Source organism: Epinephelus lanceolatus, chromosome 11, assembly GCF_041903045.1.
Source record: "Epinephelus lanceolatus isolate andai-2023 chromosome 11, ASM4190304v1, whole genome shotgun sequence".
Lineage (NCBI taxonomy): Eukaryota > Metazoa > Chordata > Actinopteri > Perciformes > Serranidae > Epinephelus > Epinephelus lanceolatus.
The window spans coordinates 43950488-43977990 of NC_135744.1; the positions used below are offsets into that span (position 1 = coordinate 43950488).

At 43.8% G+C, this 27503-nt stretch overlaps 1 protein-coding gene across 9 annotated transcripts in view; it reads left to right on the forward strand.

Moving 5' to 3' along the window:
• Positions 1–27503, forward strand: part of LOC117270487 (uncharacterized) — a 149449-nt gene that overhangs the window by 63703 nt on the left and 58243 nt on the right. For 2 of the 9 annotated variants that reach the window (XR_013492379.1, XR_013492376.1), the window contains 2 exons: positions 22221–22341; positions 25859–25920. The exons of 3 other annotated variants lie outside the window; for them this stretch is intronic. Coding sequence is in view for 2 of the 6 variants with exons in the window: in XM_078172671.1 (XP_078028797.1) it covers positions 22221–22315 (95 nt within the window). In the remaining 4 variants the exon portion in view is untranslated. Of the gene's footprint in view, positions 1–22220; positions 22342–25858; positions 25921–26069; positions 27380–27503 lie in introns of those variants that run through there. 4 more of the 9 variants (XR_013492377.1, XR_013492378.1, XM_078172672.1 and 1 more) reach the window with 4 other exon arrangements.

Genomic DNA, 27503 nt, shown 5'->3' on the forward strand with positions numbered 1-27503 from the left:
TGACGCCCCACAGCTCAAAGTGTTTCCTGTCGGGGAGAGTCAGCCCTCTGCGCCTCATCCTGCGTCAGTGCTGCAGAGGTTTCCACCACTTCCTCTGTGGTGGTGATGAAAGATGTTTTTGAGTTGTGGTCAGCTGCTACACGTGTAGCCTGTGGTCAGTGCGTGTTCTCACCTGACGGGTTTTAACCTCTGGCATCAAGCTGTCTCGCCACATAAACACTTTGTGTAGATGTTTAAAGTTAAAGAGCATCTCCTGCAACTGTACTGTATTGACAGCTGTTGTCATGGTAACGCTGGGTCAGCAGTTTGTTGTTGATGTGTTTAAGCCTGTGTGTGTGTGTGTGTGTGTGTGTGTGTGTGTGTGTGTGTGTGAGAGAGATGCTGCGGGGGGCGATCACAGAGACAGAGTGGTGGTGCATCTCTGTCAAATGTAAATGAAAGTCAGGGATCAGCCTGCGGACACTGATGTCACTGAGTGTGTGTGTGTGTGTGTGTGTGTGTGTGTGTGTGTGTGTGTGTGTGTACGGTCAGCAGTAACGTATTGACAGCTGTGAGGGTTTGATTACAGCGAGGAGCCAGAGGGAAACAACAAACAATAAATAGAGCTGTGAGACGACAATCTGTAAACTTAAAACCTGTGTGTGTGTGTGTGTGTTACGCCCCGGTCTTGCTACACACTCCAAAAACGCACTGTACAATATCGCACACAAAATGGAGCAAAAGACGTCAGGGTGAGCCCAGGCCAAAACAACAAACAAAAGCAACCTGTTTACCGACCGGCGAAATAACTGATTCCTAACAAAAACAAAAGAAACAAAAATACAACACTAGGCCTAACTCCCGAGGCTAACGAAAAACAGGAGAAAACAGGTATAACAGAAATAGCAGCTCACCCCTACGCTCTGTGCAAACAATAATATGTGACAGTGACTATTTACAATATACACAAATGACTCAGTTGGCCCTAAGGCGCTGGTCTGAACCAAAGAAACAATTATTTAGCAAGCAAGCTAAATAATCACACGATAGTTGCACAGCAAAGTACTCATAAATCACAAAAACCAGAGAAACGATACGATGTGCTGCTGCCATGTAGGAGAGTGGTCTCGCGGCTTCCGTGTGGCCGGCGTTATGAAGGCCGAGCCCCTTGCTCCACCAATCCGGCAGCGGTGACGTCACGCTCGTTAACCAGTAGCTGTTGACACTGAAGCCCCTTGCTGAGCCAATCCAGCCGTAGCGACGTCACGATCGTTCAGCAAATCACCTGCACACCTGTTGACAAAGCATACGATCTCCGGACAGAAAGAGAGGTCTGACTCTCCACTAAACATATTGATCAAATGCATATACACAGACATGTACACATACACATAATAAATACACAGATCATAATGCACATATACACATAATGAATACACAGATCATAATGCACATATACACATAATGAATACACAGATCATAATGCACATATACACATAATGAATACACAGATCATAATGCACATATACACATAATGAATACACAGATCATAATGCACATATACACATAATGAATACACAGATCATAATGCACATATACACATAATAAATACACAGATCATAATGCACATATACACATAATGAATACACAGATCATAATGCACATATACACATAATGAATACACAGATCATAATGCACATATACACATAATGAATACACAGATCATAATGCACATATACACATAATGAATACACAGATCATAATGCACATATACACATAATGAATACACAGATCATAATGCACATATACACATAATGAATACACAGATCATAATGCACACATACACATAATGAATACACAGATCATAATGCACATATACACATAATAAATACACAGGCGGCCGGGGGACGTAACAGTGTGTGTGTGTGTGGTTGGTGGCTCTACCCTATTTTCTATCCTCTACACCCAGCCCACTCGCCCAGGACACACCCATCTTCAAACTCCACCTTTATTTTGATTTGGATCAAAATAAAAAAACTTTATTTTACACCTGTAAAGTTTTGTGACGGCATCCTGCAGTGTTTCACAGTTCCTTCCTTCCTTCCTTCCTTCCTTCCTTCCTTCTTCACTAAATGACGCATTGTGTAAGCTCAGCTCTGTTGAGGTGGTGTGTTGTTGGTCGACAGCAATTGGAAGGTAAAACTCAAACTAGCAAATAAATGAGTGATGATGATGATCTAAGTCTCTGCGGTTTTTAACTTAAACAGAAGGAAGTGGTTGAAGAAACAAGTTCTGTGCCAAGAAACTGACTGTGTGTGTGTGTGTGTGTGTGTGTGTGTGTGTGTAATTAGCTGTGGTTGTGACTCGTCTATAGTTATCCCGTCCACTGTCTCCAGCTGTCTGCAGAGACTCTCTCTGCCTGTCTCCTCCTCTTCTTCTCCTCCTGTAATTATTGGTGAGTGTTCAGTCATTTCTGCTCCTGTATGGCAGCTGGCTGACAGGGATATTTGGACACCTGGCTGCGCGCGCACACACGCACACACACACACACACACACACACACACACACACTCTGCTACAGGCTGATGTATGCTAATCGAGGGTATAAAAACTGCATAATGTGTATTTTTCTCTCCTCTGGAAAGAAGACGACGCTTCACCACGCTGGTATCAGAGTTTGGAAACAAAGAGACGCGTCTATAACTTTACGCCACATTTCCACTTACGTTTGTGCACCGAGACGAGTCAACAGGAAGTCCATTTATTCCTTTGGGATCCCTGTGACACTCCTCCCCTCTGTAATACTTCAGTCCACAATTTGCCCCAAGTACATTAAGTAAACTGAACTTCTGCATTGGATTTCAGAGAGACCACCCAACAGTGTGCTAGCTTAGCTAACAGGCTGCTAACTGACTGTTAGTCGTCAGGTGAGTTTGTCTGATTAAAAATAACTTGTTTATCTCGTCTGCACACACTGTGAATCTGAGTAATGTTATTCTGCTATAATATGGTTATACGTTACATCCAGTCAGACTGTCATCATCAGTTTGATGTGAAACACAGTCAGTAAAGTCCTGTCAAAGTAACCGATTCATGAGCCATACAGCTGTCTTTGTTCACCAAAGGCACAATGAGCTAAAAGGAGCTTAGCTAACACATGACTCATTCAGCCATTCATACGTCTTTTTAATGAAGCATTTCACAGACCATGCAACCTACCTGTCAGGCCAACATCTTCATTTATTGGTTGCAATTCAATATCAGTCGTGGTTTTGTCCCGGTAATGTTCAAATGCCCCACTTCTCACTTCTCTCTGTACACACATGTAAACACCATCTCCCAACACGAGTCCAGTGCCAAACAACCAACACACACCAGTTCATTCCAATCCTGTGTTCACATCATGAACGTCATTCATTATTTATCTTTAAGGATTAAATAAAAACACTAAGCTTCTGTGAAGGCTGGAAAAATTCCCCACATCATACACTGTAATGAGCCGTGAACTGAGATTTTGGCGTCTCTTCAGTCATCATCATCATCATCATCATCATCATCATCATCTCTGACAGCTGTTTGTTTCAGGGGGCAAAATGGTGGGTAAACAAAGTAAACAAAGAGATAGGACTGCAGTTTACTGTATATGTACTGTAAATGGTGTGTGTGTCTGTGAACGGCTGCACGGCCACTCATCGTCAACTTTGATGCCTGTTGCCATGGTTACAGCTGGTGTAGAGAAATCCCAAATTTTTCCTGCAGCTCAACATTTTGTGTGACCTGCAGAGCGAGTGCGCTTCACTGTAACCTCTGTCCCTGTGTGTAATCACACATCCATTCACAGCTGAGTGAACTGAAGCCTGCAGGTGTGTGAAGGAGTCACGCCGACCGTCACTGTGTAAAAAAACATCATCATGTTCTCTGGAATCAGCGAACAGATGAGCTGCTGATGTGGACGATAAACAAAATGTTCAGGATCTTGAGTCTGAGGCTGCGTTCACACCTGCTCTGTTTGGTTCGGTTCAGTCGAACTCAAGTTGGTTTGCCCCCTCAGTGCGGTTCGTTTGGGCAGGTGTGAACACAGCAATTGCATTCAGGTGCGCACTCTTCTTCAACGTTCGCTTTACTTCCTGGATTTTTCCCACATGGAAATTCTGACCAATGAAGAGCAGCTTTCTCACACAAGGCATTTGATCGTTTACACTGGCTGAATTTGATCTGCCGCGGCCACTGACTGCGGCTTACCTGTGGTCTGCTCTTTTCTTGACAAGGTGGTCTGTAGCGGTGGGGAGTGAGGTGGAGGACAAAATGGGATTTGAACTCTGGCTAATGTTAGAATCAAAAGGACTGTGGGTGTTGTGTAGCGATCCATCACTCTTTTTTTCCAGCATCCAGCTGATTCGGGCTCTAGCTAATGTTAGCAACATAAACATGAACTTTAAGCCGCAGCAGTGAGCCCTTGGCTCCGGTTAGCCGAAGGCTAAACAATGAGCAACATTTTCTCTCCATGTCTGAAACACTTCACTGATATTGACACGTTTTATCAACCTGGTCTCACTCTGAAGTCGTTGAGAGCCGGCGGTAACGGTGCTCAGCAGTGTCAGGGGGAAACACAGCAGGACAAAAACGCTTGTGATCAGTGGCATCAGTGCTCCTGATTGGTCAGACGAGTGTATGGGCTGAAACTTGGCACTGCAGGGATCATTACTGCACTGACTCTGGCTCCAGTTTACATCACCAGCACAAGATGGCAGCAGCCGTATCCAGGATATTTTGGCTGTATATTTGCACAGCGGAAACCCGGTCTCACTCCAAAGTCATCAAATACTGGCACTTGGTCAGTGACTTCCGGCGTCAGACACAGACGAAAAAAGCTGTCCTTTCACACTGGCATGATACACAGCTGGTCGTCATTATTCTGTAACAGCACCCGGTGGTGTCGGGGAAACACAGTGGGACAACAACGTAAGTTAAAGCAGCAGAAGTCCAAATGGGAGGGGTGATGGATGGGTCCAACAACCACCGGCTTTCACCCAGGAGGCCAGTGTTCACATCCTGTAAGATTGTAAAGCCAAACCCTGTTCTTTTTCCTAAACATAACCACGTGTGTGTTGTTGAAGGAAAAAAACATCAGTTGGTGGTGTTGTACTGATGTAGTGCTTTTATTTTGAAAGAGACTGTATCAAACTGTACATTTCCTGTGAAAACAGAAGTGTATTTTGAAAACAGACAATGCATGTAACAGGCTGAAGTTGACACGGCGTCCCAGAACGTCAACAACCAACACACCCAGGGTACCTTGGACGTCATATGTGGACGTGGAAAGTCCATGACCAAACGTGGACATGTGACGAGGTCACAGTGAGGATGATGATGGCTTTATTTTGTTGATCCTCAGATGCTCCTTCAGACTCTGTTCGATCCGTCTGTCTTTCTGTTCCAGGTTGTTTTGCACTGCTAACAGTTGTTGCCAGTGGTGGAACGTTCTCTGCCAAAGTCGTCGCCATTGACTCAGACTTTCACCACCTGAAGGGACGTACAGTACACACACATCTGCATCTGTAGAACAGCCAATAGGAACGCTCTGTCTCAGTAACAGATCCAAGAGGAGGAGCAGGAGTCTAGTGTTCTCTCAGACCATCTTAATTACAATAAGCTCAAAGGTTATTATGGGGTTTTTGCAGAATGACATTGAAATAAAACTGCCTTCCCCCGGTTTAAGTCAAAGTTTTACTACATATTATTTATTAACAGTAGAACAGTCTTTGTGTATTCAGATATCCAGACTGCAATAAATCCCAACAACTCCTGGCCATAAATTGTATTGTGAGTATTCATGCTCCATTTACATTCTGATGACCCCATGGCACTAAAACAGGCCAAATAATCCTGTTTGTCTCGTGAGGTGAGTATTAAAGATTCAGTCTCTAACAAAATGAATGTTCCTCCCTTACAACACAGTTTCACAGAAACAGATTTCTCCCTGAAAAAGCTGCAGCCATTCTGCTGCATTCATGTGCCGGTGGGAAGGTCCGACACCCAGGACTTTAAATAGAAACCTGCCAATGGGAAACCAAGAAGGGCTGTGAGTCTGACTCCACTCCTGCTCTCTGTCTGTCTGTATGTGGCTGAATAATAGATAGATGGAGTCCATGTACGGTCAGTAGGAGCAGTCAGATACTTGTCAGCAGAAAGAACTCCTGCAGCTTTTTGTTCAGCGTAAATATCACCAGCAGCTCGATAATCTGATGCTGCAGTGAAGATGATCTCTTTTCTGACTTTAAGCAAATATTTGTCGAGCGTTGAGTCGAGCTCAGACCGGCCAGTTCGCACTGCTTTTCTCTGCAAATGGTTTCGTCTCATCGTGAAGCTTTGGTCTGAACTGGACTTTAAAGGCTGTGTCACCTTCATTTTAAGGCTTCATATGTTTTGCAGCTCAAGGTTGATTTTTAAATTATTTTCAGTCAAAAATGACAATAACTTAACAACGATATGGTGCAGTTCCAAAATAAAATATTTACAGCGTCAGATTGTCTCTATCTTAAATCTGCCATCAATAATTTACACCTTGCAGTGACCCTTTTCATCGGTTCCATATTGACCAACGATCACCTGAGAGCCGTTATCTGGCAACTTGTCTCTTCTAACACCCTGTAATACAATTGACCGATGCATAATTGACCTATGGCTAAGCCCCGCCCCCTCCACTCACTGGACAAACTATCAACATTCAGTGAGCGGCGCTATGGCAGGTGTCACAGTACACGGCATTTCACAGGAGGCAACTGATGATTTTTGGAGACATAACGATCAGATGTCATTGAGAAGTAACCAAAAGGGCCTAAACTACGCATTGGAGGGATATATTCATCATTTTATTGTTGAGAAGGTCGATGAAAAGCTTAAATTACAAGCCAAAATTTACAGGTCACAGTGTACGCTTGTGAACCGCATCTGGTTGCCGTCACCATCAAAGACAACAAGTTAAAGTGCCACTGAAGTTAAGGTTTTTGGCTCAGAATATGAGAAAAGGATAACGGCCTTTTTACCATCTTTACCAAGAGTGTCTCTCCGTTAGTTTGGTGCTACAGTATTTACACTGAATCATTCAGCATAACGTTTGCCAACCTTTGTTATCTCTGCCATTACAGATAAGTTAATGAAGCTAAGCTCCAGAAGTTAACGTTAGCTTAAATAGAGCCCTTTGGACAACAGCTAACAATGATGTACGATCACCAAAGTACAAAACTAGAACAAAATAGGCTAATGAACTCCCAGCAAACAAGGTGACATGATGAACAACGCAGCTAGGAGCTAACGTTAGGCTAACTTTAGCTAACGTTAGCTAGAGATGTTAAAGATAACTTTATATTTCTTTCCAGCAAAGTGACAATATGTTGCCTCAAACACAATGTTGACTTACCTTAGAACAGATGTAGACATCATTGTTAATCTTATTCACGTTGAGTTGATGTTGTGGTCTAACGTTACCACACAACTTTATCCAAAGGAGACACTTTTCTCGCTTGAGATGTGGTTTAAAGTGTAAAAAATACACCTGGTCGCCCAGCCTCTCAGGATACCTTGTGTCAGAGTTGCATGTACCCCATGCACACCGTTTGACCATTTTTAAACTTCAAATCTCAGAAAAAGCTCATAAAACCGAACAAACTGACTTTCTGTAATGCATTTCAATGGACGTCCAGGCAGAGAATGTCCCAGTGTATGGGAATGGCTATACGCACTGTGATTGGCTCATCGCGTTTGAGGGCGGGGCTTAGCCATAGGTCAATTGATTATAGGACACAGTGAAAAATTGAGTTTATTTTCACATTCAAGAATAAAAAACACATTTTGGGTGCCCAGTGGGTAGAGAGGGTGCCCCATGTACAAAGGTATTGTCCTTGCTGCAGCGGTCACAGGTTCGATTCCAGCCCACAGCCCTCTGCTGCATGTCCTGCAGTAAAGCCAAAAAGATTCCTTGGATCCTTTGATAACTCCTTGGTGACTGGCTGTGTTGGCCCCACATCACGAAGGAAAAGATGAAATTCATGCTTTGTCAGAAACTGTAAGTAAATCTGTGTCACATTCCCGCCCTGGCTGTTTGACTGACATGACCTCTGGGAGGTGTGGTGCGGGAAAGAAGACCACGTCGATGAGCGTTCAGCATCAAAGACGGCCAGAAACCATAAAGAAAAAAGCATGACGATTGCCACTTTAATGAGCCACAGAAAGCTGCTGAGGAATGGAAATTAAAACTGAGCCGCTGGAGACATTATGTGGGCCACATGGAAGTATGTGCAGCCTAATCTAATTACACACAAAGAGGTGTGTAGGAGAGCAGTGTATTGTATAAACTGCCTGAGGAAGAGGAAGAGGAGGAGGAGGAGGAGGAGGAGGAGGAGGGGGGTTTAGAGGTTTATCGGATGACAAATATAGGTCCACAGGACTCCATTCACAGCTGGACAAAAGCTATGGATCCCTGCTACAACATGCACAATAACTTCATTTACATAGAATGGAAACAGGCTCTGTAGGATGTACGAGTCACTGATTGATTACTGTGGCGACGGACAGCGAGGGAAACACGTGTTTAACGGAGTTAAAATGCTCAGATAGATAGATATGAGGTGGATGGAGAGTGTGTAAATGAATAGGCTATTGTTGTGATTGTGCTTGTGTTGGCAGATTGTTTTTAAAAAAAAGAGAAAGAGGTTGTGAAGGTGTGTGTGTGTGTGTGTGTGTGTGTGTGTGTGTGTGTGTGTGTGTGTGTGGGCCCATTAGTGTGTGATTTGTTGCTGACTTCAGGATTAAAATACCTCCTCTCGTCTCTCCTTTGTTTCCTCCTTCTTCTCTTTCGCTCTTTTACAGTACCTCATTTCTGCTTTCTTCCTCTTTGTCTTCTCTCTTGTCTGTCCAGCCAGTAAATTTTGAAATTGCTTATTATCTTTGTATATTTGCACTCTTTTTATCTGCACTCTTCCAGCTTCGTATTGCAACTGCTGCACAGCAATTTCCCTCGGGATAAATAAAGTTTTATCTTATCTTAGATGGCACAGCAGCCTTAAAATCCGGCCCAGTCGCCAGAGGAAAATGTTGGGTTTATACTTTTCTGCAGACCTCGAATACATCACATTTGTACATTTGTTTCATATGCATCATATTAATCTTTCTAAAGTGGCATAGTGTATGAGCGGACTTTGTCATCAGGAGGTGGAGGGGATGGTGGATGGCGTGCCCCCGCCCGCGTCACTGCAGACTGTTCAAGACCACAAGACAACATAACCAACTGACCTATGGCTAAGCCCCGCCCTCAAACGTGATGAGCCAATCACAGTGCGTATAGCCATTCCCATACACTGGGACATTCTCTGCCTGGACGTCCATTGAAATGCATTACAGAAAGTCAGTTTGTTCGGTTTTATGAGCTTTTTCTGAGATTTGAAGTTTAAAAATGGTCAAACGGTGTGCATGGGGTACATGCAACTCTGACACAAGGTATCCTGAGAGGCTGGGCGACCAGGTGTATTTTTTACACTTTAAACCACATCTCAAGCGAGAAAAGTGTCTCCTTTGGATAAAGTTGTGTGGTAACGTTAGACCACAACATCAACTCAACGTGAATAAGATTAACAATGATGTCTACATCTGTTCTAAGGTAAGTCAACATTGTGTTTGAGGCAACATATTGTCACTTTGCTGGAAAGAAATAAAGTTATCTTTAACATCTCTAGCTAACGTTAGCTAAAGTTAGCCTAACGTTAGCTCCTAGCTGCGTTGTTCATCATGTCACCTTGTTTGCTGGGAGTTCATTAGCCTATTTTGTTCTAGTTTTGTACTTTGGTGATCGTACATCATTGTTAGCTGTTGTCCAAAGGGCTCTAGTTAAGCTAACGTTAACTTCTGGAGCTTAGCTTCATTAACTTATCTGTAATGGCAGAGATAACAAAGGTTGGCAAACGTTATGCTGAATGATTCAGTGTAAATACTGTAGCACCAAACTAACGGAGAGACACTCTTGGTAAAGATGGTAAAAAGGCCGTTATCCTTTTCTCATATTCTGAGCCAAAAACCTTAACTTCAGTGGCACTTTAACTTGTTGTCTTTGATGGTGACGGCAACCAGATGTGGTTCACAAGCGTACACTGTGACCTGTAAATTTTGGCTTGTAATTTAAGCTTTTCATCGACCTTCTCAACAATAAAATGATGAATATATCCCTCCAATGCGTAGTTTAGGCCCTTTTGGTTACTTCTCAATGACATCTGATCGTTATGTCTCCAAAAATCATCAGTTGCCTCCTGTGAAATGCCGTGTACTGTGACACCTGCCATAGCGCCGCTCACTGAATGTTGATAGTTTGTCCAGTGAGTGGAGGGGGCGTGGCTTAGCCATAGGTCCATTGTGATATAGCAACTGGTCGCTCTTTTTCTAGCGGCCTATAGAGTGTGCCAGTAAACCCGGAACTCCATTAGCGCTTTTAGCACTTCTGGTTCTCTCGTCTAAAAGTCAATACATTTTTTGAATGGGATTTTGGTAAAATGCCTCAAATAAGGTCTGTGGTTAACAAAAGCTTAAGTGAGTTTCAGCTTTTGTTCTACGACATAAAACACGTTAGTAAATTCCCTACTTGTGAATTTTGAAGCTTTTACGTGTCGTAAAAAAGGCAGTTGCTAACAAGTTGCTCAATACGACTGCAAACCCTGTCGGGGACATTAAACGTCATCACTCCCGAACAGGCGTGAGTGCTGGCAGTCCGCCATTACAGCTTCTTATTTAGCTTAAACAGTCCGATTTCCCCATTATACAATGTTTTTAAAATAAAGCGGCTGAAATCAGTTGAAAGCTTAGTGGCGATGACGTCAAGAGTCATGTGACCGTGGAGTAGTCATGTAGTCCGTTAAAGCCTAACGTTAGCTTTTTACTTCTGGCGATCGCATTTAAGCTTCAAATGTGGTATGAAAGGTGTTCATATGTGAAGATTATCTCGCTGAACAAAACCTGTAAGTATCATAAACTTGTGTTAGCCACAGAGCTTATTTTCTGACATAATCCAAAATGCAATGCAAAAATCACATTCACTTTCTCTTCCGGGAACCAGCGCGATGCTAAACTTCTGGGTTTTGACGTCAGCCGTGGCACACTCTATTAGGCACCAAACATGGGTGTTTTGTAGGAAACCGGTCACTCTTCTCCAGTAGTTTTTTAGGGACCACACATGAGTGTTGTAGTGTTGAAGTGAACCATTTGTCTTTTTCCAGCTGCTATTTAGGGCACTAAACAACTGTGTTTTGTAGCGACTGGTCACTCTTTCTTCAGCAGCTTTTTAGGCACCAAATTTGGGTGTTCAGTAGTTTTAAAGACAATTTGACATAGTGGCCAACCGTGGATTGATAACTTCCGGGTCTATCACGTGATGTCATTGGGCTCAAAAAGGCTTTTCCACATAGAATTTTTAAGTGCTAACATCATAGGCAACTGGACTTGCTTGTGTTTCTTGAAGACGTTTCGCTCATCCAAGAAGCTTCTTCAGTTCTAAATGACTGGTACGAAGTTGCAGGCTATAAACCCTGTGTGGGTGGGAATCCTTGCAGAGTCGTTAAGGTCACAATGTGAGTCGTTGACCCACCTGGCCACCATGTGAGTCATTAGGGTCAGGTGGGACCAGGCGTGAATGGGTGTGAAGTCGATGAGAGGCGAAACGTCTTCAAGAAACGCAAGCAAGTCCAGTTGTCTATGATATAGCACTTACGATTACCATGACCGCGATGACTGAGAATCTTCACCAACAAATTTTCCCCATAGAGTTGCATTGTAAAGAGATGTTTGTAAGTCAGTGGATACCTTTTTTCTTGAGCATGACAACCTCCACAAAATGACTCGTTTGACTGTTGGGATTTGAGCCATTTGCTCCAATAACATTTCAAAAGTCTACAAGAGATGAAAGGTTACATCATTTTAATCATTTTAACCCAAAGTTAACCGCCCGACTTCAAAAGTCTTCAGTACGCCTGCTCTGTGGGCCCAACGATGCAGGAGATCTGGGTAATTTTATACCCAGTAAGTAAAATGTTTTTAGCCTTAATGCCAAAACGCACTGGCGGCAAATGCCATGAGTCACAAAATACGCCCCTATTATTTTCAATGTACGACCCCACACTGACGGTGGCTAGACACGTTGGCACTCCTGAACGTGCCACCCCTCAGCACTTCACACCACTGTCCGATTTCCAGCCTCGCCGCCCACTGAATTGAATGCATTTTCCCCACTCGCTCTCTGCTTGTACAGAACAGCTCCCGTAGCAGCTCTACTTCTCTGTTCCTGTAGCAGCTCCACTCCTCCTCACCATGCACCGTGGGTGTGTAGAGAACTCTGTAGCTGTTGCTGTGTCTCGTGTGATGACGAATGGATAAGAGGGAGAGTCACTGTTGAAGTTGAGGAATATCCCGAGCTAAATGACCCACAATCCCGACATTATAAAGACAGTGATCAAAAAGATACTTCCTGTTGAGTCACAGCTCTGGAGATCGGCTCTCCAGGTGAGACATCAACTCTAATTAGTGACTGTCTGCACAGGATTTGAAGCGGGTCCATGTCATTGGTTCGACAGCCCATTGGTTCAACATCCCATTAGTCCGACTGTCCGCGGTGCTGAACGGCTCGCGGCGGGCGTATGGTGCGCCGCGACCGGCTTGAGGCGGAGCAGGCTCACAGCTTATGTGTTTGTCACTTTCTTTTTCATTTTAACCCACACCATGATCTTTTCCTGACCCTAACCAAGTGGTTTTTGTGCCTAAACCTAACCAGACCTTAACCACAGGGCATCATGATGATTTCGGAAGGGACTTCAGAACAATGAGTTTAATATGGTCGGAACAATGGGATGTCGGACCAATGGGCAGTTCCCATTTGAAGCTGACACAGAGGTGGAGGAAGAACAGATCTGTCAGTAAAAGTAGTAATAACCTTTTGTGGTTGTCTGTTGATGAGCTGCAGCAGTATGCGCAAGGGGCGGCGCTTGACGTGTATCACATGATGCACTGCGGTGACGTCAGTACTGGTGTGTTTTTGGTTCATGTGCCACTGAGCAGTTTTTGTAGGAATGGACAGGGCACCGCCTTTGATGCTGTACCCAGTTCTCTTTATACATCCATGGCCACCAAAATAGCTTCAGTGGTCTCCTAAGCCTCCTGGAGTCTCGTGGACAATGGTAACATGTGGATGTTTCGCAGGTGTAATATTTACCATGTTCACCATCTTAGGTAAGCATGCTAACGATGGCTAACCAGCACTGAACACAAATTAGCTGACAGTGTCATTAGTTCTACTGGTGCTTGGTCATAAACCAAAGTATTAGACAAATAAAACATGGAGAGGGTTACTTCACTTCCTAGGAAACATCATGTCCAAACCTTGAGGCACTTTTGGAGCAGGTCAGCGTCAGGCTCTTCTTACAAAGAAAAAACTTCTTTCACTGCAGTTTTTTAAGAGACAGCGGCAGAATATAATTTAGTTGAGTTTTGCCAACAGCACTTGTATTATAAAACAGTAGTAGAATAAATAAAACAGTGTCGACTCACTGTTTTGATTCAGCATATTCCCACGGAACAGAGTGCAGATGGAAATATTGACTTTTATTGTGAACTCCTGTAACATTTATAAAAGCTCGCTGCTGTTCTGACCAGTGAGTCATGCCTGGTGCTCCCTCTCCTCTCTAACCGCTTTATTGGCAATTTCCTCCCCCTCTCAGAGAAACCATATACAGCGTATCATGTCACAATGATGAAGCAAGCCTGGAAATAATAATGCTTTAACCTGCTTATTAGACTTAATTTGATTTGCAAGTTATGAAGAAAATATATTTGAAAGCCTGAAGCACCGTTTGCAGTCCTTCAAAGGCTTCAGTCCATGTTCTGATAATGTAAGTAGTGAAACTTATCAGTTTTAAAGCAAATATTTAAATAAGACAAGTTGTTCTCACACCGACAGCAGCACAGGAATATTAATATTAATAGTTTGTAGGTCTTATTTTTTGCTCGTTGTGTTTAGTCGTGTTACATTTTCTCTTTAACACCAATAACAAGGTTACTAGCGGACCTGTCAGATCAAGTCGTGTCAAGTGAAGCCTGAGGACAGTGAGACGGGTCCAAGTCAAATCTCAAGTCATTTGAGCCAAGTCATGTCTGAAGTAAATCCAGACGGTAACCTGCAGGGTGAAAAAATGAAGCAAAGTGACAAAAACTGCAGTTCCTCTAATGTCCACTCAAGGCTGCCTCTCTGACGAGTTGCTGCCACAGCTGATGAGGTAAAATAAACATGGTGTAACCCCACATTCACTGAGTGTAGGTGTAGCTGTAACTGTCACTATTTAAGTGTATTTTCAGTTCATGAAAGTTCTGGTCACCTAAAGAAAGTCTTGTTCAGTGTTTTCAGTAAGAACATTTTGTTTTATTGGTTTTAAGCCTGTTGTTTGCTAGCAAAAATTAGCATTATCAGAGTTAACAATAGTTGTAAGTGCGCCATGCTAATCAAACTAGTAGCTAGCCTTCAGATTAGCTCCACCCTCTCATCCACATGTCATCACTTATGGTTCCAAAAGTCCAAGGTGGCAACGGCCAAAATGCCGAACTCGAGGCTTCGAAACAGGACGACACAAACCAATGGGTGACTTCATGGTGGCTTTGTCCATTGTTACGTACAGTACATGGGTCAGCAGAGAAAAGATCCACAATGTTTTTAGAGACAGTTTCAAGACTGCAGCAAGTAAAAGAGTCAGTTGGTACAGTTAGTATAATGTGAGACAGAAGTTGAGGCTACAGTCTGTCCAGATATGTCTTGCAGCTTGTGCAGGGTGACGATGAAAGGGAGATTACGTTTAACACAAACCATGTAGATTAATTACTCGCTGTCATCGCCACCACAGAAGGCCCACCTCACAATTCACATGACTGGACAATGGGAGTAAAATGTCAATGATGTTGGATTTTTTTTCTTTACTCTGTGTTAACTCTGTGTCCGCAAAACAAGTTCTGTCTTATTGGAGTGAGCTGAGTGTGTCAGATTCAGGGGGATATATTGGCACAAACTGAATATGATATAATCTGTGTTTTCTTTAGTGTGTCATCAGCTGAAAATAGGAATGAGACGTTTATATCTACACAGGGAGCAGGTCCTCGTCTACGGAGATCATGTTGCACCGCCATGTTTTTACAGTAGCCCAGAACGGACAAACCAAACACTGACTGTAGATAGAGACAATCACCTTTCTGCGTTGGACACCATAGTTAGCGGCCCCTTTGCAACAAGCATTGATGGAAAAGCACTGATTTTTTAAAGTGAAATTTATTCAGTGTTTTTACCTGCTTTAATGACGTGGTTCGTTTGTTTTGGAGAGGAAGAGACCTCTGTGGATAATTCACCTCTCGCTAAAAATCTCCTGAACATCTGGGGCCGGTTGCACCAACTGGTCTTTACTACGCCTAGTCGTAACTCCTAAGACGGTCTTTGTTAAGACCAGTCTTAAGGAGTGGACTTAGGCCGGTTGCACCAACAGGGCTTACGCCTGGTCTTACCTATGCTGGTTTTAGCTGTGCGCGTCCATGTGAAAGCTCCACGCGGCCTGCCTAGAGGAGCGCGGTGACGTTAAATGACGCGCCGCTGAATCACCCCTCTAAATGCCCGCTCGTATACAGTGTATACAGATGGTGGATGAGACGTGCCATAATCAAGTTGCGCTCTCTGTGCTCTAGAGCGCATGAGAGCAGCTTGATAATGACCTTACCCCTGTTCTTGACTAGGTCTAAGATTTACGCCAGGTCTTAGTGAGAAGAAGGCTTACGCCCTGTTGGTGCAACCGGCGTAACTATTAGGTTGGACTTAGAACGCCAAGTTACGACCTACTTAGCTTAAGACCAGTTGGTGCAACTGACCCAAGGGTCTTAAGATATCAGAGAAAAAAGACGAGCACACATTAGCACGTGGCAGTAAGCCGTCTGTCTCTGACATGCCACACAGTGTTGGAGAAACACTAATTTGTAGCGTGAGACAGCTTTATTCAGTGTTCATGTCACCGGGGTCTCATTTATAAACACTGCGTACACACAAAACGAGGCCTGAGAGAGGCGAACGTCACTTCCCACGCAAAAGTTGTGATGTATAAAAACAGACTTGATGAGAGAAAATTTGATCCATGCAACATTTGGAGACAGGAAATTAGTGACGCAGATGATGAGGGGGAAGCCTGATTGTAGTCATTTGTTGAATATTTTTTGGTGCACGTCATTTTTGGATTTTGTCCATACGTACATTTTTAGTTTGGATCCTATGCGCTGTTTTATAATTGAGACTTGTGGTGTGTTTGTTTCGGAGAGGAAGAGACATGCGGATAATTCAGCTCCCGTTCTAAACCTCCTGAGCAAGTTCCAGTTGGTTGCAGTGTGCATTCCTCACCGCTACACGCCACTAAATCTTCCTAATTCATCCACACTGAACCTTCAAGTCGATTAAAAGAGGGTCAACAGCAAGTTTGAAGTATGTGAGGCAGATCTAACTGACTGTGTTTGATTCTTCAGGGTTGTTTCTGGAACTTTGTCTGTTAATCCTTCAGTCAGTCCAGCCAGCAGCTTTTGAAAGAGACAAGTCTCTCCTTAGATGTTTACCTAATTTGAATTGATGGAGCCACTGGCCAATCAGAGTCCAGGATTATGACTATCCTGCCTTCAGGAAACAGTGTTCATATTTATTCAATCAAACCCATTAAAAAACTTAAGTCCATGTGAAGAGCAGCTTTCCTTCCCTCGGGTGAACTTAAAACCTGAATAATCTGGGATCTTTTTAAAAAATAATCCAGAGGAAACCTCGTGTAGATTCTGAGTGCATTCAAACACTGTGACACTGAAAACTCCTACATATGCATGAAATTGCCCTATGGAGCAAATAGTCTACATTTACATTTAAAGCTACTAAAGGGAGGGGGTGAGTTAAGTTCAGGCAGTGATGAGGCTGGGGTTCCTCTGTTTGGGCGTGTTGGGGGACTCCCTCCGGGTGAAAGAAGTGGATTTGGCAGCAATTAAAGCGATCGACTCAGAGCTATAAGACCGTTTGTGAGCGTTAATTCCTCCTCATAGTCTTTGAATGTGGACCTCAAAGCTGGTCCATGGTCAAGAATGAGTCATAACTCACTTCATTAGTGGTGGGGAAGAGAGATCCTGTTAAGGGGCTGCCAGTGAAGGGAGAAGATGAAGGAGAGGAGGAAGAGGACAAAGAAAGAGGAAGATGAAGGCTCTGCAATAATGAGGCCAAGTAAGCAAACATGACCTCAGCCAAAATATGTCTGCCTCATCACTGCCTTATTAAAGCTTGCTTCAGGGAGAAAAATTTGAGGTCTGCAAACTGCAAACAGCGAGTAAGAACAGAAAGGAAGAGAAGAAAAAGAAATTCATGAGGAGGAGAGAAGGTGAGCGGATAGTAGAGCCACCAAATGTCCTCTGGCAGCCAAATTTCATCCTCGCCTCCTCTCCTCTGAAGGAGGACAGGCGTGGAAAATGTTGTTGAGGATTCTGGGAAGGTGGGTGGTCATATTTTCAGGTGCAATTGGAAACGTGTCAGAAACTGAGCTCAAGTGAACTTTATGTAAAAGTCTGGACAAATAGGACGCCAGGTGTTTGTTCCTAGACATCATGGTGTCTCTGATCATCTTCCTGTGATCACAACTCAGCTTTCTCTAAATGTATACCTGAAATATGAATCTGTTGAAGAATCATCACTCACATTACTGTACTGGACAAATATTTTCTTATTTGTGACAGTAAATTGCTGCTGGTGAATTTGGTGTCTTTATTGAGAACAGTTGTTTGTTTAGAGTTAAATTAAGTAGCATCACTATTTTTCAAAGCTCATGATTAAATCAAGAATAGTGAATAAAGACAGTTTGATTTAATGCACATATTTATCTTTGAAAAGAGAAAAGTACATTTCAGATCCAGACTGAACAACTCAATCGTACGTTTCTGCAAACCACAGATACATCACGTGTGTATGTTATTATGCAGCAGATACAGTACATTGAAACTTTTTGTGGTGAAGTTCAGGCACAAAAAACACTTGGTTATGGTTGGGAGAAGATAATGTGTTGGCTTAAAACACCCAGTTTTCATGGTACTATTCAGGCAGGAAATGCAGTGATGCCTCAATAAAAAAAAATCCTGTGCTTGTGGCACAATCCCGGCTGGAAATGCAGCGATGTCTCGGTGAACAAAATCATTTTTTGTGGTGCTATACTGGCAGAAAATGCAATGATATCTCTGAAAAAAAAATCCCATATTTGTTGCACAATCCTGCCTGGAAACACAGCAATGTCTCGGTAAACAACAATCGCATTTTGTGGCATAATCCTAACAGGAAATCAACGATGTCTCTGTAAAAAATTCCATTTTTGTGGGACAGTCCTGGTTGGAAACACACAAGGTCTCAGTAAACCTCAACCGTGTTTTGTGGCATGATCCCAGCAGGAAATGTCTCAGCAAAAAATACCCTGTTTTTGTGGCACAGTCTCGTCTGGACATGCAGTGATGTCTTGGTAAACAACAACCACTCTTTGTGTTATTTTTCAGAAATCAGCGATGTTTAGGTAAAAAACACCAGGTTTTTTTGTGGCACTATCCCCGGTGGAAACATAGCGAAGGGTTGCTAAGAACCACCCACGCTTACTGGTGAAAAAGCCACTAAAAATGGCGCTGTGACTCACGAAGAAAGAACCTGTGTTGTTGTTTTCAGGTCTTAAACAGTGGTCTGCAGCTTGGCAGACATCTCGCATCATCCACTGTCCTCTCTACCTTCAGATGACAAAGTCAGCTCATATATTACGTCACTTTAGAGTAGGGGTGACCCTGAATAGTCGATGATTCAGTGATTCGATTTGGAGGAGTCTGATTCGACTGCTAGTCTCGCCGTCGAATGGTCGCAAAATGTGGTTATGAAACAAGACCGTACCATTCTGACTATATGGGGGTGCTCACTGCTGCTGAACATCTTGATTTGACATAGAATGTGTTTGTTTTCTAGTAATTCATGATATATAGCCTATTTTGATACAAACATCAGCCTAATTTCTGTTAACAAAAAACTGAAAATGACGCGTGCGTTTAATCAGTAGGCATAATCATTACTACGCATGAGTAAATCGCCCAGTTGCTCGATCCAAATAAGCTGAGGTGAGTGAGTGCGCTGCAGGACCATCAGAGCAGCATCGAGGCCTACGGTGATTTGAAGTTAAAGTTCCACTGGTTGTCACACACCTGAATGTGTGAAATTTGTTCTCTGCATTTGACCCATCCCCTGAGGGAGCGGTGAGCAGCAGCGGTGCCGCGATCGGGAATCATGTGGTGATGATTTACGGTGGCGGGGCACATAAACACTTAGGAAGAAGTATGTGCTCTCAAATCAAACTTTTTTGAAGGATTATTCATTTGCCTGAAGTGTCTTGAAACAAATTTCACAGCTGATTGTTTTCTTGATAGACTCTGATTTTTTATTTGGCTACTTTTTGTCCGACGTGCCAAACAATTGAGAGCGGTAACGCACGGTCCGTGTGGATGAACTTGTATGAACCTGAGTTGATTAATGAAGTAACTTGAAGTCAGAAAGAAGGAAAACTGTTTCTAAACCTTTTGATGATGTTTTTGGATGTTTATTTGTGAATGAAATGGCACGTTCTGACGAGTCAGAAACGACTCCTGTTGAAGACATGCATGTGGCTGCAACGCGTCTGCGCTCATCTAGAGCATCATACCTGATGAAGTGAAAGGAATAAAGATAAAATGATAACCCTTTTACTTTTATTATTATTATCTTATTATGCCAACTGAAGAATTAAATCTGTTTATTTGGGTGTTTTAGCTCATTTCTCTGGAGCGGAAACTGACGCAAATGAGGTCATTAATCAATGAGGGGGAAACAACGTGATTCAACGATTAGTCGGCAAAAGGAAAAATCTGTCAAATCAGATTCGACTCTGAAAACTCTTAGTCGGGGACACCCCTACTTTAGAAACATTGAGGTGATACATCTGACGTGTACAAATGTAACACATCAGTGATTTGCAGAAATATACAAAACCAACATTTTCTCCTGGTGACTGGGCTGAATGGAATTAAAAAATCTTTGTTAAAACTGAAGCCGAGGTGTTGGAGCTGCAGCAGCTCTCAGTGTTTTGGTTCTGATGTCTGGAGAAAGCTTTTATTTATTGATGATTGACAGATCAATCTGCACCACCAGCAATTTTTTGAAGCCATTTAGACATAACTATCTCTCATGTTTCTTAAAATGTTTTAATCCATAGAGATGAGCATGTGTCAATACGCAGCCCAAGTTTTATTTCTTGTGCACCTAGTGAAACATAATCTCCCCATGCAACCCTGAAGACCCGTCTGTATATCTCCTACTGTCTACATGTTGTTAACGTTGAAACTATTGTCATTCATCACCCTCCTGGTTGTACTGTGTGGATATAGAGCTACAGAGGGCGGGCGGGGGGGATAAAATAAAATGGCAGCTGAATGTTAGTCAGCCGAGTAAAGACAGTTTGTCCAGCTGCTGTTCTTTCAGCTGCTGACAGGACAGCGATGTTCAGATCAGAGTTGATGTAGATTTAACGAGCTGATGCTTCAGTAGTGCTTATGCACCACTAACGCCTCACTTCTGGTGCGAGTTGTGGGTTAAGTGGTGTGCATGGATGATTGTATACAGGCATGGGTTTTGTGGTTGGACTGTGATGTGGAAAATGTCTCTTTGAACAAGTAGTTCATTGTGTTTTAATGGTTGATGGAATATTTTGTCTCTTTCACCAAACTTGTTTCTCAACTAGCTGAGCAGTCAGCGCCTTTGGAGCTGGAGCAGCTCTCACACAAAGATTAACTCAGTATGAACTTTAGACGAGAACATTATCTGAACATCAGAACCATGATGATAAATATAAAGACATACATATTTGATTTACATGATTTCCTCTGTTCTTATTCAGCTGTCGCTCAGAGGGATCTTTGTCTCTTCCAGTTGTGTGATTGAACCATTGTACAGCATTTTGTTCTCTGTTTACAAAACAGAGGACTTTCTACAAACTAAAAGCATCAAAACAATTTAAACCTCTAAAGTCGACCTCTCAGACATCTGACTGGACCCAGTCAAACTTTTTTGGTGACAGTTTCAAAATCCCAGTGTTGGTGCCACGATCACAACTGGGAAATTTAGCCAGTCGTTTGCTAAAAAACACCCAATGTTGGTGCCATGATTATGGCTGGAAATTCAGCTTAAGTTTTGGTAAAAATGGGGCCACAATCATAGCTGGAAATGTTGCTGATGTTTTGCTTAAAACACCCAATTTAATGCCACGATTTTCGCTGGAAATTCAGCTCATGTCTTGCTTAAAAAACACCCAGTTTTGTTGTTTGCTGGTTTCACACAGTGGTCTGGAGCTTGAAGATTCAGCTTATATATATATATGTATATATGTGTGTGTAATCAGAACATCATCACTTTAGAAATGTTGATATGCGTATTAACAGTACAAATGTAATGTAGCGGTGGTTTGCAGAAACATAGAATCCCATCATTTTCTGGGCCAGGTCCAAATCCATGTGAAACTCTGCAGGTCAAGTTAATCAGAAACACTTGTGAAGCATTTAATTAAATCACTGTCACAGAAGTCCTGATGTGCTGGCACATTCCCTGCATGTCCTGGGAATTTGTCATGCAAATAAAAACCTGTTAGAAACCCATTTAAGTAATGAGGTTTCTCCATCAGCAGTCTCACACTGTTAAGGAGGATATTTTTATTCATTTAATCTGTAGAATTAAAGCTGATGTCCTGCTCATACAAACATTTCTGGAATCAGGTTAGTGCTAAAACTGGAGCGATTATCAAAGTGCAGCTTTATCAGTGGACCTTCAGCGTCAGGCTATGTGACAGCGAGCTGCGTACGACTCTTTGAGCTTTGTCTGTAAATATCTGTTTAGCTGCTTATTACTTTAACTCTGCTCCTCTTCATCTGTCCTTACCTTCCCATTTCATTTCTTCCTCACCAATGTAGGTTAACAGTGAAGTTGGCAGCCGTGAAAGGATTTTGAACGTTTTCCACTGCTGTGTCCTCACAGATGACAGCTGTTATTACCCGGTGAACAATAACGCAACAGTCAGCGCTCCTGAACGCTGCTTAATATAGCCACTGTTTCACTGTCACTTCTACAGGAGGAGGAGGAGGAGGAGGAGGGGGACGAAGAGGAAGAGGAGGATATGAAGTGACAGGAGGCAGCTGGAAACATTACAGTAGAAGACAAAAGTAGAGAGAATGAAGGAGATGAGTGATGAGGTGAGTTTACACCCTGTTGGTGTAATTGGATTAAGATGAAATCGTTAATGTTAACAGAGGGATAATCCCTGAATGTGTCAACACACAGTGCTGCCTGCTGCACCAGGAATCTAATCTGGACCCTTCCCACAGTCACCCGACAGAAAATAAAATTATTAAAGAGATACGCCGATGTTTTCGAGGATGGTCCCAGTGTTCAATCTGGTCAGTCATTAAAGTTTCAAACGAAGGAGAAATAAGGTTTTGTGCTGTCGTACAGGATGAGTTTCACCTCATGTGGAACAAAATGTGCAGATAAAAATGGAGAAATGTGTCACTTTATCCAAATCAACTGAGGACCAGGAAACCATTGTGCAGTTGACCGTCATGTCTGAGCTGGACAGAAGAAGGTGAAAAAAGTATTCTAATCTTTTTCATAAGTAGAAGTTGCAATATCACGATTTAAAAATACTCTGTAACGAGTAAAACTCCTGGACAGCATTTAGAGTCTGAGTTAGACTCCCCGTGCACTCAGACATGTGTTTTTCTTCTGTTCATGTCCCCTAAAATGTTTGACCTCGACCACACTGACTCAAAGTTTGTCACCAGAGAGGCGTTTACATGCTCCTCTCCTGAAGAGGAAGTGTGATGTCTGTCTTCCCTAAAATCTGAGATTGGAACATTTGCTGGGCGGCTCGATCAGGTACGTCACTGATACTAAAATCAATCACTGTCTAATACAGGAAACACATCTCAACAGGGGAACAGACTTCATCAGCATGTTAGCATGCCAGTGTTAGCATTTAACTTCAGGCTCACAGATAGCCCTTTTCCGCCAACATGGAACCATTGTGCAGCGTTCTCCATTGATAACACGTGCTTGATTATAGTGGTTCCATGTAAAACTGGTGGAGATACAGGCTGGTTCACCACATAGCACCAAGGGTCCAAGAATCCTGAGTGGAACCAGAGCTGATCTGGCAGAAGTAAGAGAGGCTGTAGACTCTAAGTTTGTCTGCTGGTGTTTGAGCTCTGATTCTCTGCTGGAGCCTGATTGGGCTGTGATTTCTCATTATTCCCCCCAGGCTTGAATCAGGTTGGGTTCTCGCCAATTAAGTGGTGTTTTTTCTTCTACTTTTTTTTTTCTAAACACTGGCAGTTCTCGTGCTTAAACAGCAGGAGTTTAATGGACTGAATCAAGAGGGAAGGAGAGTGAAGGAGGGGTAAAAGAGACGGAACAACGGATCAATATAGTGGAGAACCAGGGAAGGGAGAGATGGCGTGCACAAAAGAGAGGAGGGCTGCAGGGTGATGTGTTTGGCAGTGTCTGCCTCTGCTCCCCCAGCGGTGGGAGACGTGTGTAACATGCAGCAAAGAGCGGTAATCGTCATGTGTCACGGACCGCCGTGCACACTACATGAACCGAGGGGTGCAGCCAGCTCTGTTGATTCTGTCGCACACGAGGTGACAGACTGTTGAAATAACAGAAGGAAGAGAAGAAGGAGAAGAGGTGTGAGGAAACAAGTCAGAAGTTACATGAAAATTACATAAAAAATAACATATATAATGGCGGCATAGTGGTGCAGTGGTTAGCATTGTCGCTTCACAGCAAGAAACATGCTCTCCCTGTGTCAGCGTGGGTTTCCTCCGGGTGCTTTGACATGTTCTCCCTGTGTCAGCGTGGGTTTCCTCCAGGTGCTCTGACATGTTCTCCCTGTGTCAGCGTGGGTTTCCTCCAGGTGCTCTGACATGTTCTCCCCGTGTCAGCGTGGGTTTCCTCCAGGTGCTCTGACATGTTCTCCCCGTGTCAGTGTGGGTTTCCTCCGGGTGCTTTGACATGTTCTCCCCGTGTCAGCGTGGGTTTCCTCCAGGTGCTCCGACATGTTCTCCCCGTGTCAGCGTGGGTTTCCTCCAGGTGCTCTGACATGTTCTCCCTGTGTCAGCGTGGGTTTCCTCCAGGTGCTCTGACATGTTCTCCCTGTGTCAGTGTGGGTTTCCTCCGGGTGCTTTGACATGTTCTCCCTGTGTCAGCGTGGGTTTCCTCCAGGTGCTCTGACATGTTCTCCCTGTGTCAGTGTGGGTTTCCTCCAGGTGCTCTGACATGTTCTCCCTGTGTCAGCGTGGGTTTCCTCCAGGTGCTCTGACATGTTCTCCCTGTGTCAGCGTGGGTTTCCTCCAGGTGCTCCGACATGTTCTCCCCGTGTCAGTGTGGGTTTCCTCCGGGTGCTTTGACATGTTCTCCCTGTGTCAGCGTGGGTTTCCTCCAGTTGCTCCGACATGTTCTCCCTGTGTCAGCGTGGGTTTCCTCCAGTTGCTCTGACATGTTCTCCCCGTGTCAGCGTGGGTTTCCTCCAGGTGCTCTGACATGTTCTCCCCGTGTCAGCGTGGGTTTCCTCCAGGTGCTCTGACATGTTCTCCCTGTGTCAGCGTGGGTTTCCTCCAGTTGCTCTGACATGTTCTCCCCGTGTCAGCGTGGGTTTCCTCCAGTTGCTCTGACATGTTCTCCCCGTGTCAGCGTGGGTTTCCTCCAGTTGCTCTGACATGTTCTCCCTGTGTCAGCGTGGGTTTCCTCCAGGTGCTCTGACATATTCTCCCCGTGTCAGCGTGGGTTTCCTCCAGGTGCTCTGACATGTTCTCCCTGTGTCAGCGTGGGTTTCCTACAGGTGCTCAGACATGTTCTCCCCGTGTCAGCGTGGGTTTCCTCCAGGTGCTCTGACATGTTCTCCCTGTGTCAGCGTGGGTTTCCTCCAGGTGCTCTGACATGTTCTCCCTGTGTCAGCGTGGGTTTCCTCCGGGTGCTCTGACATGTTCTCCCTGTGTCAGCGTGGGTTTCCTCCAGGTGCTCCGACATGTTCTCCCTGTGTCAGCGTGGGTTTCCTCCGGGTGCTTTGACATGTTCTCCCTGTGTCAGCGTGGGTTTCCTCCAGTTGCTCCGACATGTTCTCCCTGTGTCAGCGTGGGTTTCCTCCAGGTGCTCTGACATGTTCTCCCCGTGTCAGCGTGGGTTTCCTCCAGGTGCTCTGACATGTTCTCCCCGTGTCAGCGTGGGTTTCCTCCAGGTGCTCTGACATGTTCTCCCCGTGTCAGCGTGGGTTTCCTCCAGGTGCTCTGACATGTTCTCCCCGTGTCAGCGTGGGTTTCCTCCAGGTGCTCCGACATGTTCTCCCCGTGTCAGTGTGGGTTTCCTCCAGGTGCTCCGACATGTTCTCCCCGTGTCAGCGTGGGGTTCCTCCAGGTGCTCTGACATGTTCTCCCTGTGTCAGCGTGGGTTTCCTCCAGGTGCTCTGACATGTTCTCCCTGTGTCAGCGTGGGTTTCCTCCAGGTGCTCTGACATGTTTGTTTGTTGTCTCCATGTGAATCATCAGGATTTTGTTTCTTTGCAGTGTTTTCATGTTGTAGCTGTAATGAAATCTGCAGCCTGTAGGGGGCACTGACAGTACTTTTGCTACATGTGCATGTGTGTGCCTGTAAGTTGCCGCTCCTGACAGGTGTGTATTTAGTGTGTGTGTGTGTGTGTGTGTGTGTGTGTGTCTGCAGGTGAACTGCTTAGAGGGATGCTGACACTGCTGTTCCAGCTAAGAGCACCACTTGGCTCGGAGGTACAGACACACACACACACACACACACACACACACCATCTGGAAAAAGCTTTTTCATTTGAATGTGCTGTCATCTTAACCTCGTAACACACACACTGACTAATGTGCGTGTGTGTGTGTGTTGTATGTGTGTGAACAATTGTAAACAGCAGGGAGTGTTGAATGTGAAATGGCCTCTGGACAGGTGGGACTGTGCAGAAGTGCATCATGGGAGTTTGGGGAACAGTGACTGAGAGCAGCACAGAGAGGAATAAACAGAGAGCAGAGAGAACATGAGAATAAAAGAGGGAAGAAGAAGAAAGACCAGACTGCCACATACGGATACTCTGTAAATCGTCAACACTGTGCCCTTTTAGGGGGGATGGAGACCTGAGGATCTTAAATTCATCAGTACGATTTGATGTGTTTGGGTTTCAATTTTGACAGGTTCATTTTGTATGTAAAGTATTCACTGATCAGCCCCGACGTTAAAACCACTGACAGCCGAAGTGAATAACTTTGATATTGTTACAATGTTCTGCTGATAAATCTTTCAGTCCTGGTTTTCACATGAATGCTACGTGACACGCACCATTCACTGGTACTCTGTCTCATTAAAGCAGCACTTCCTGATGGCAGGGAACCATACTATCTGTCGTATCTGAATAGTCAGACCTAAAATGACAGTGTTTTACCTTGGTTTAGGTCGTATTTAACTGACGGACTGTTTTGTCACCCGGGGTGCTCAATGTGTCAGAGACTCATAGTATTAAATGTGGTGTTCCTCAAGGAAGCAGTCTTGGCCCAATTCTGTTTTCGTTATATATGCTTCCACTTGTAAACATTAGTAGCCATCACCGTGTTAATTACTATTTTTATGCAGATGACACACAGTTGTATGTCTCTGTCACACCAAATGCCCCTAATGCACTGCATGCTCTCGTTGACTGTCACGCTGACATTAACGGGTAAAAACGTTTTAGAGCTAAATGAAGAAAGAAAAAAAAAAAAGATTTTTTTTAACTGAACCAAAAGCAGCAAGAAAAACTGCACTTAATGTTTGGTGGCCTCAACAAGCACATTAAAACTAATATTACTAACTTGGGAGTGATTTTATACATTGTTTCATTCTAACAGGGTCATCAAAACATCCTTTTGTCATCTTTGGAACATTGCTAAGGTCAGACATTTTTTAACCCAGAAAGATGCCTAAATACTCACTCTTGCTCTTATTACCAGCTGTTTAGACGACTGCAGTTCCCTTTTCACCAGACTACCCAAACAATCAATGAGAGCGGTGAGCTTTTTGTTTTTACGCCCCTAAACTTTGGAACTCACCACCTCTGGATATCAGAATGACGAGCTGTCTCTGTATTTTTAAACATGAATTAAAGACCTGTCTTTTTTATCTGGCTTTTAATGTGGAGTAACATTAGCTACAGTCGATCTTTATTCTATTTTATTTATTTATTTATTTACTTTCTTTTTCTCTCTATGGGCTTTTAACACTTTCCAGCCGCCACCAGCATTTTTGATCATATTCACTAATCTTTCAAGATCCACAAAATAATTTGTTCTATGAATATGTAAACAGTATATCTTAC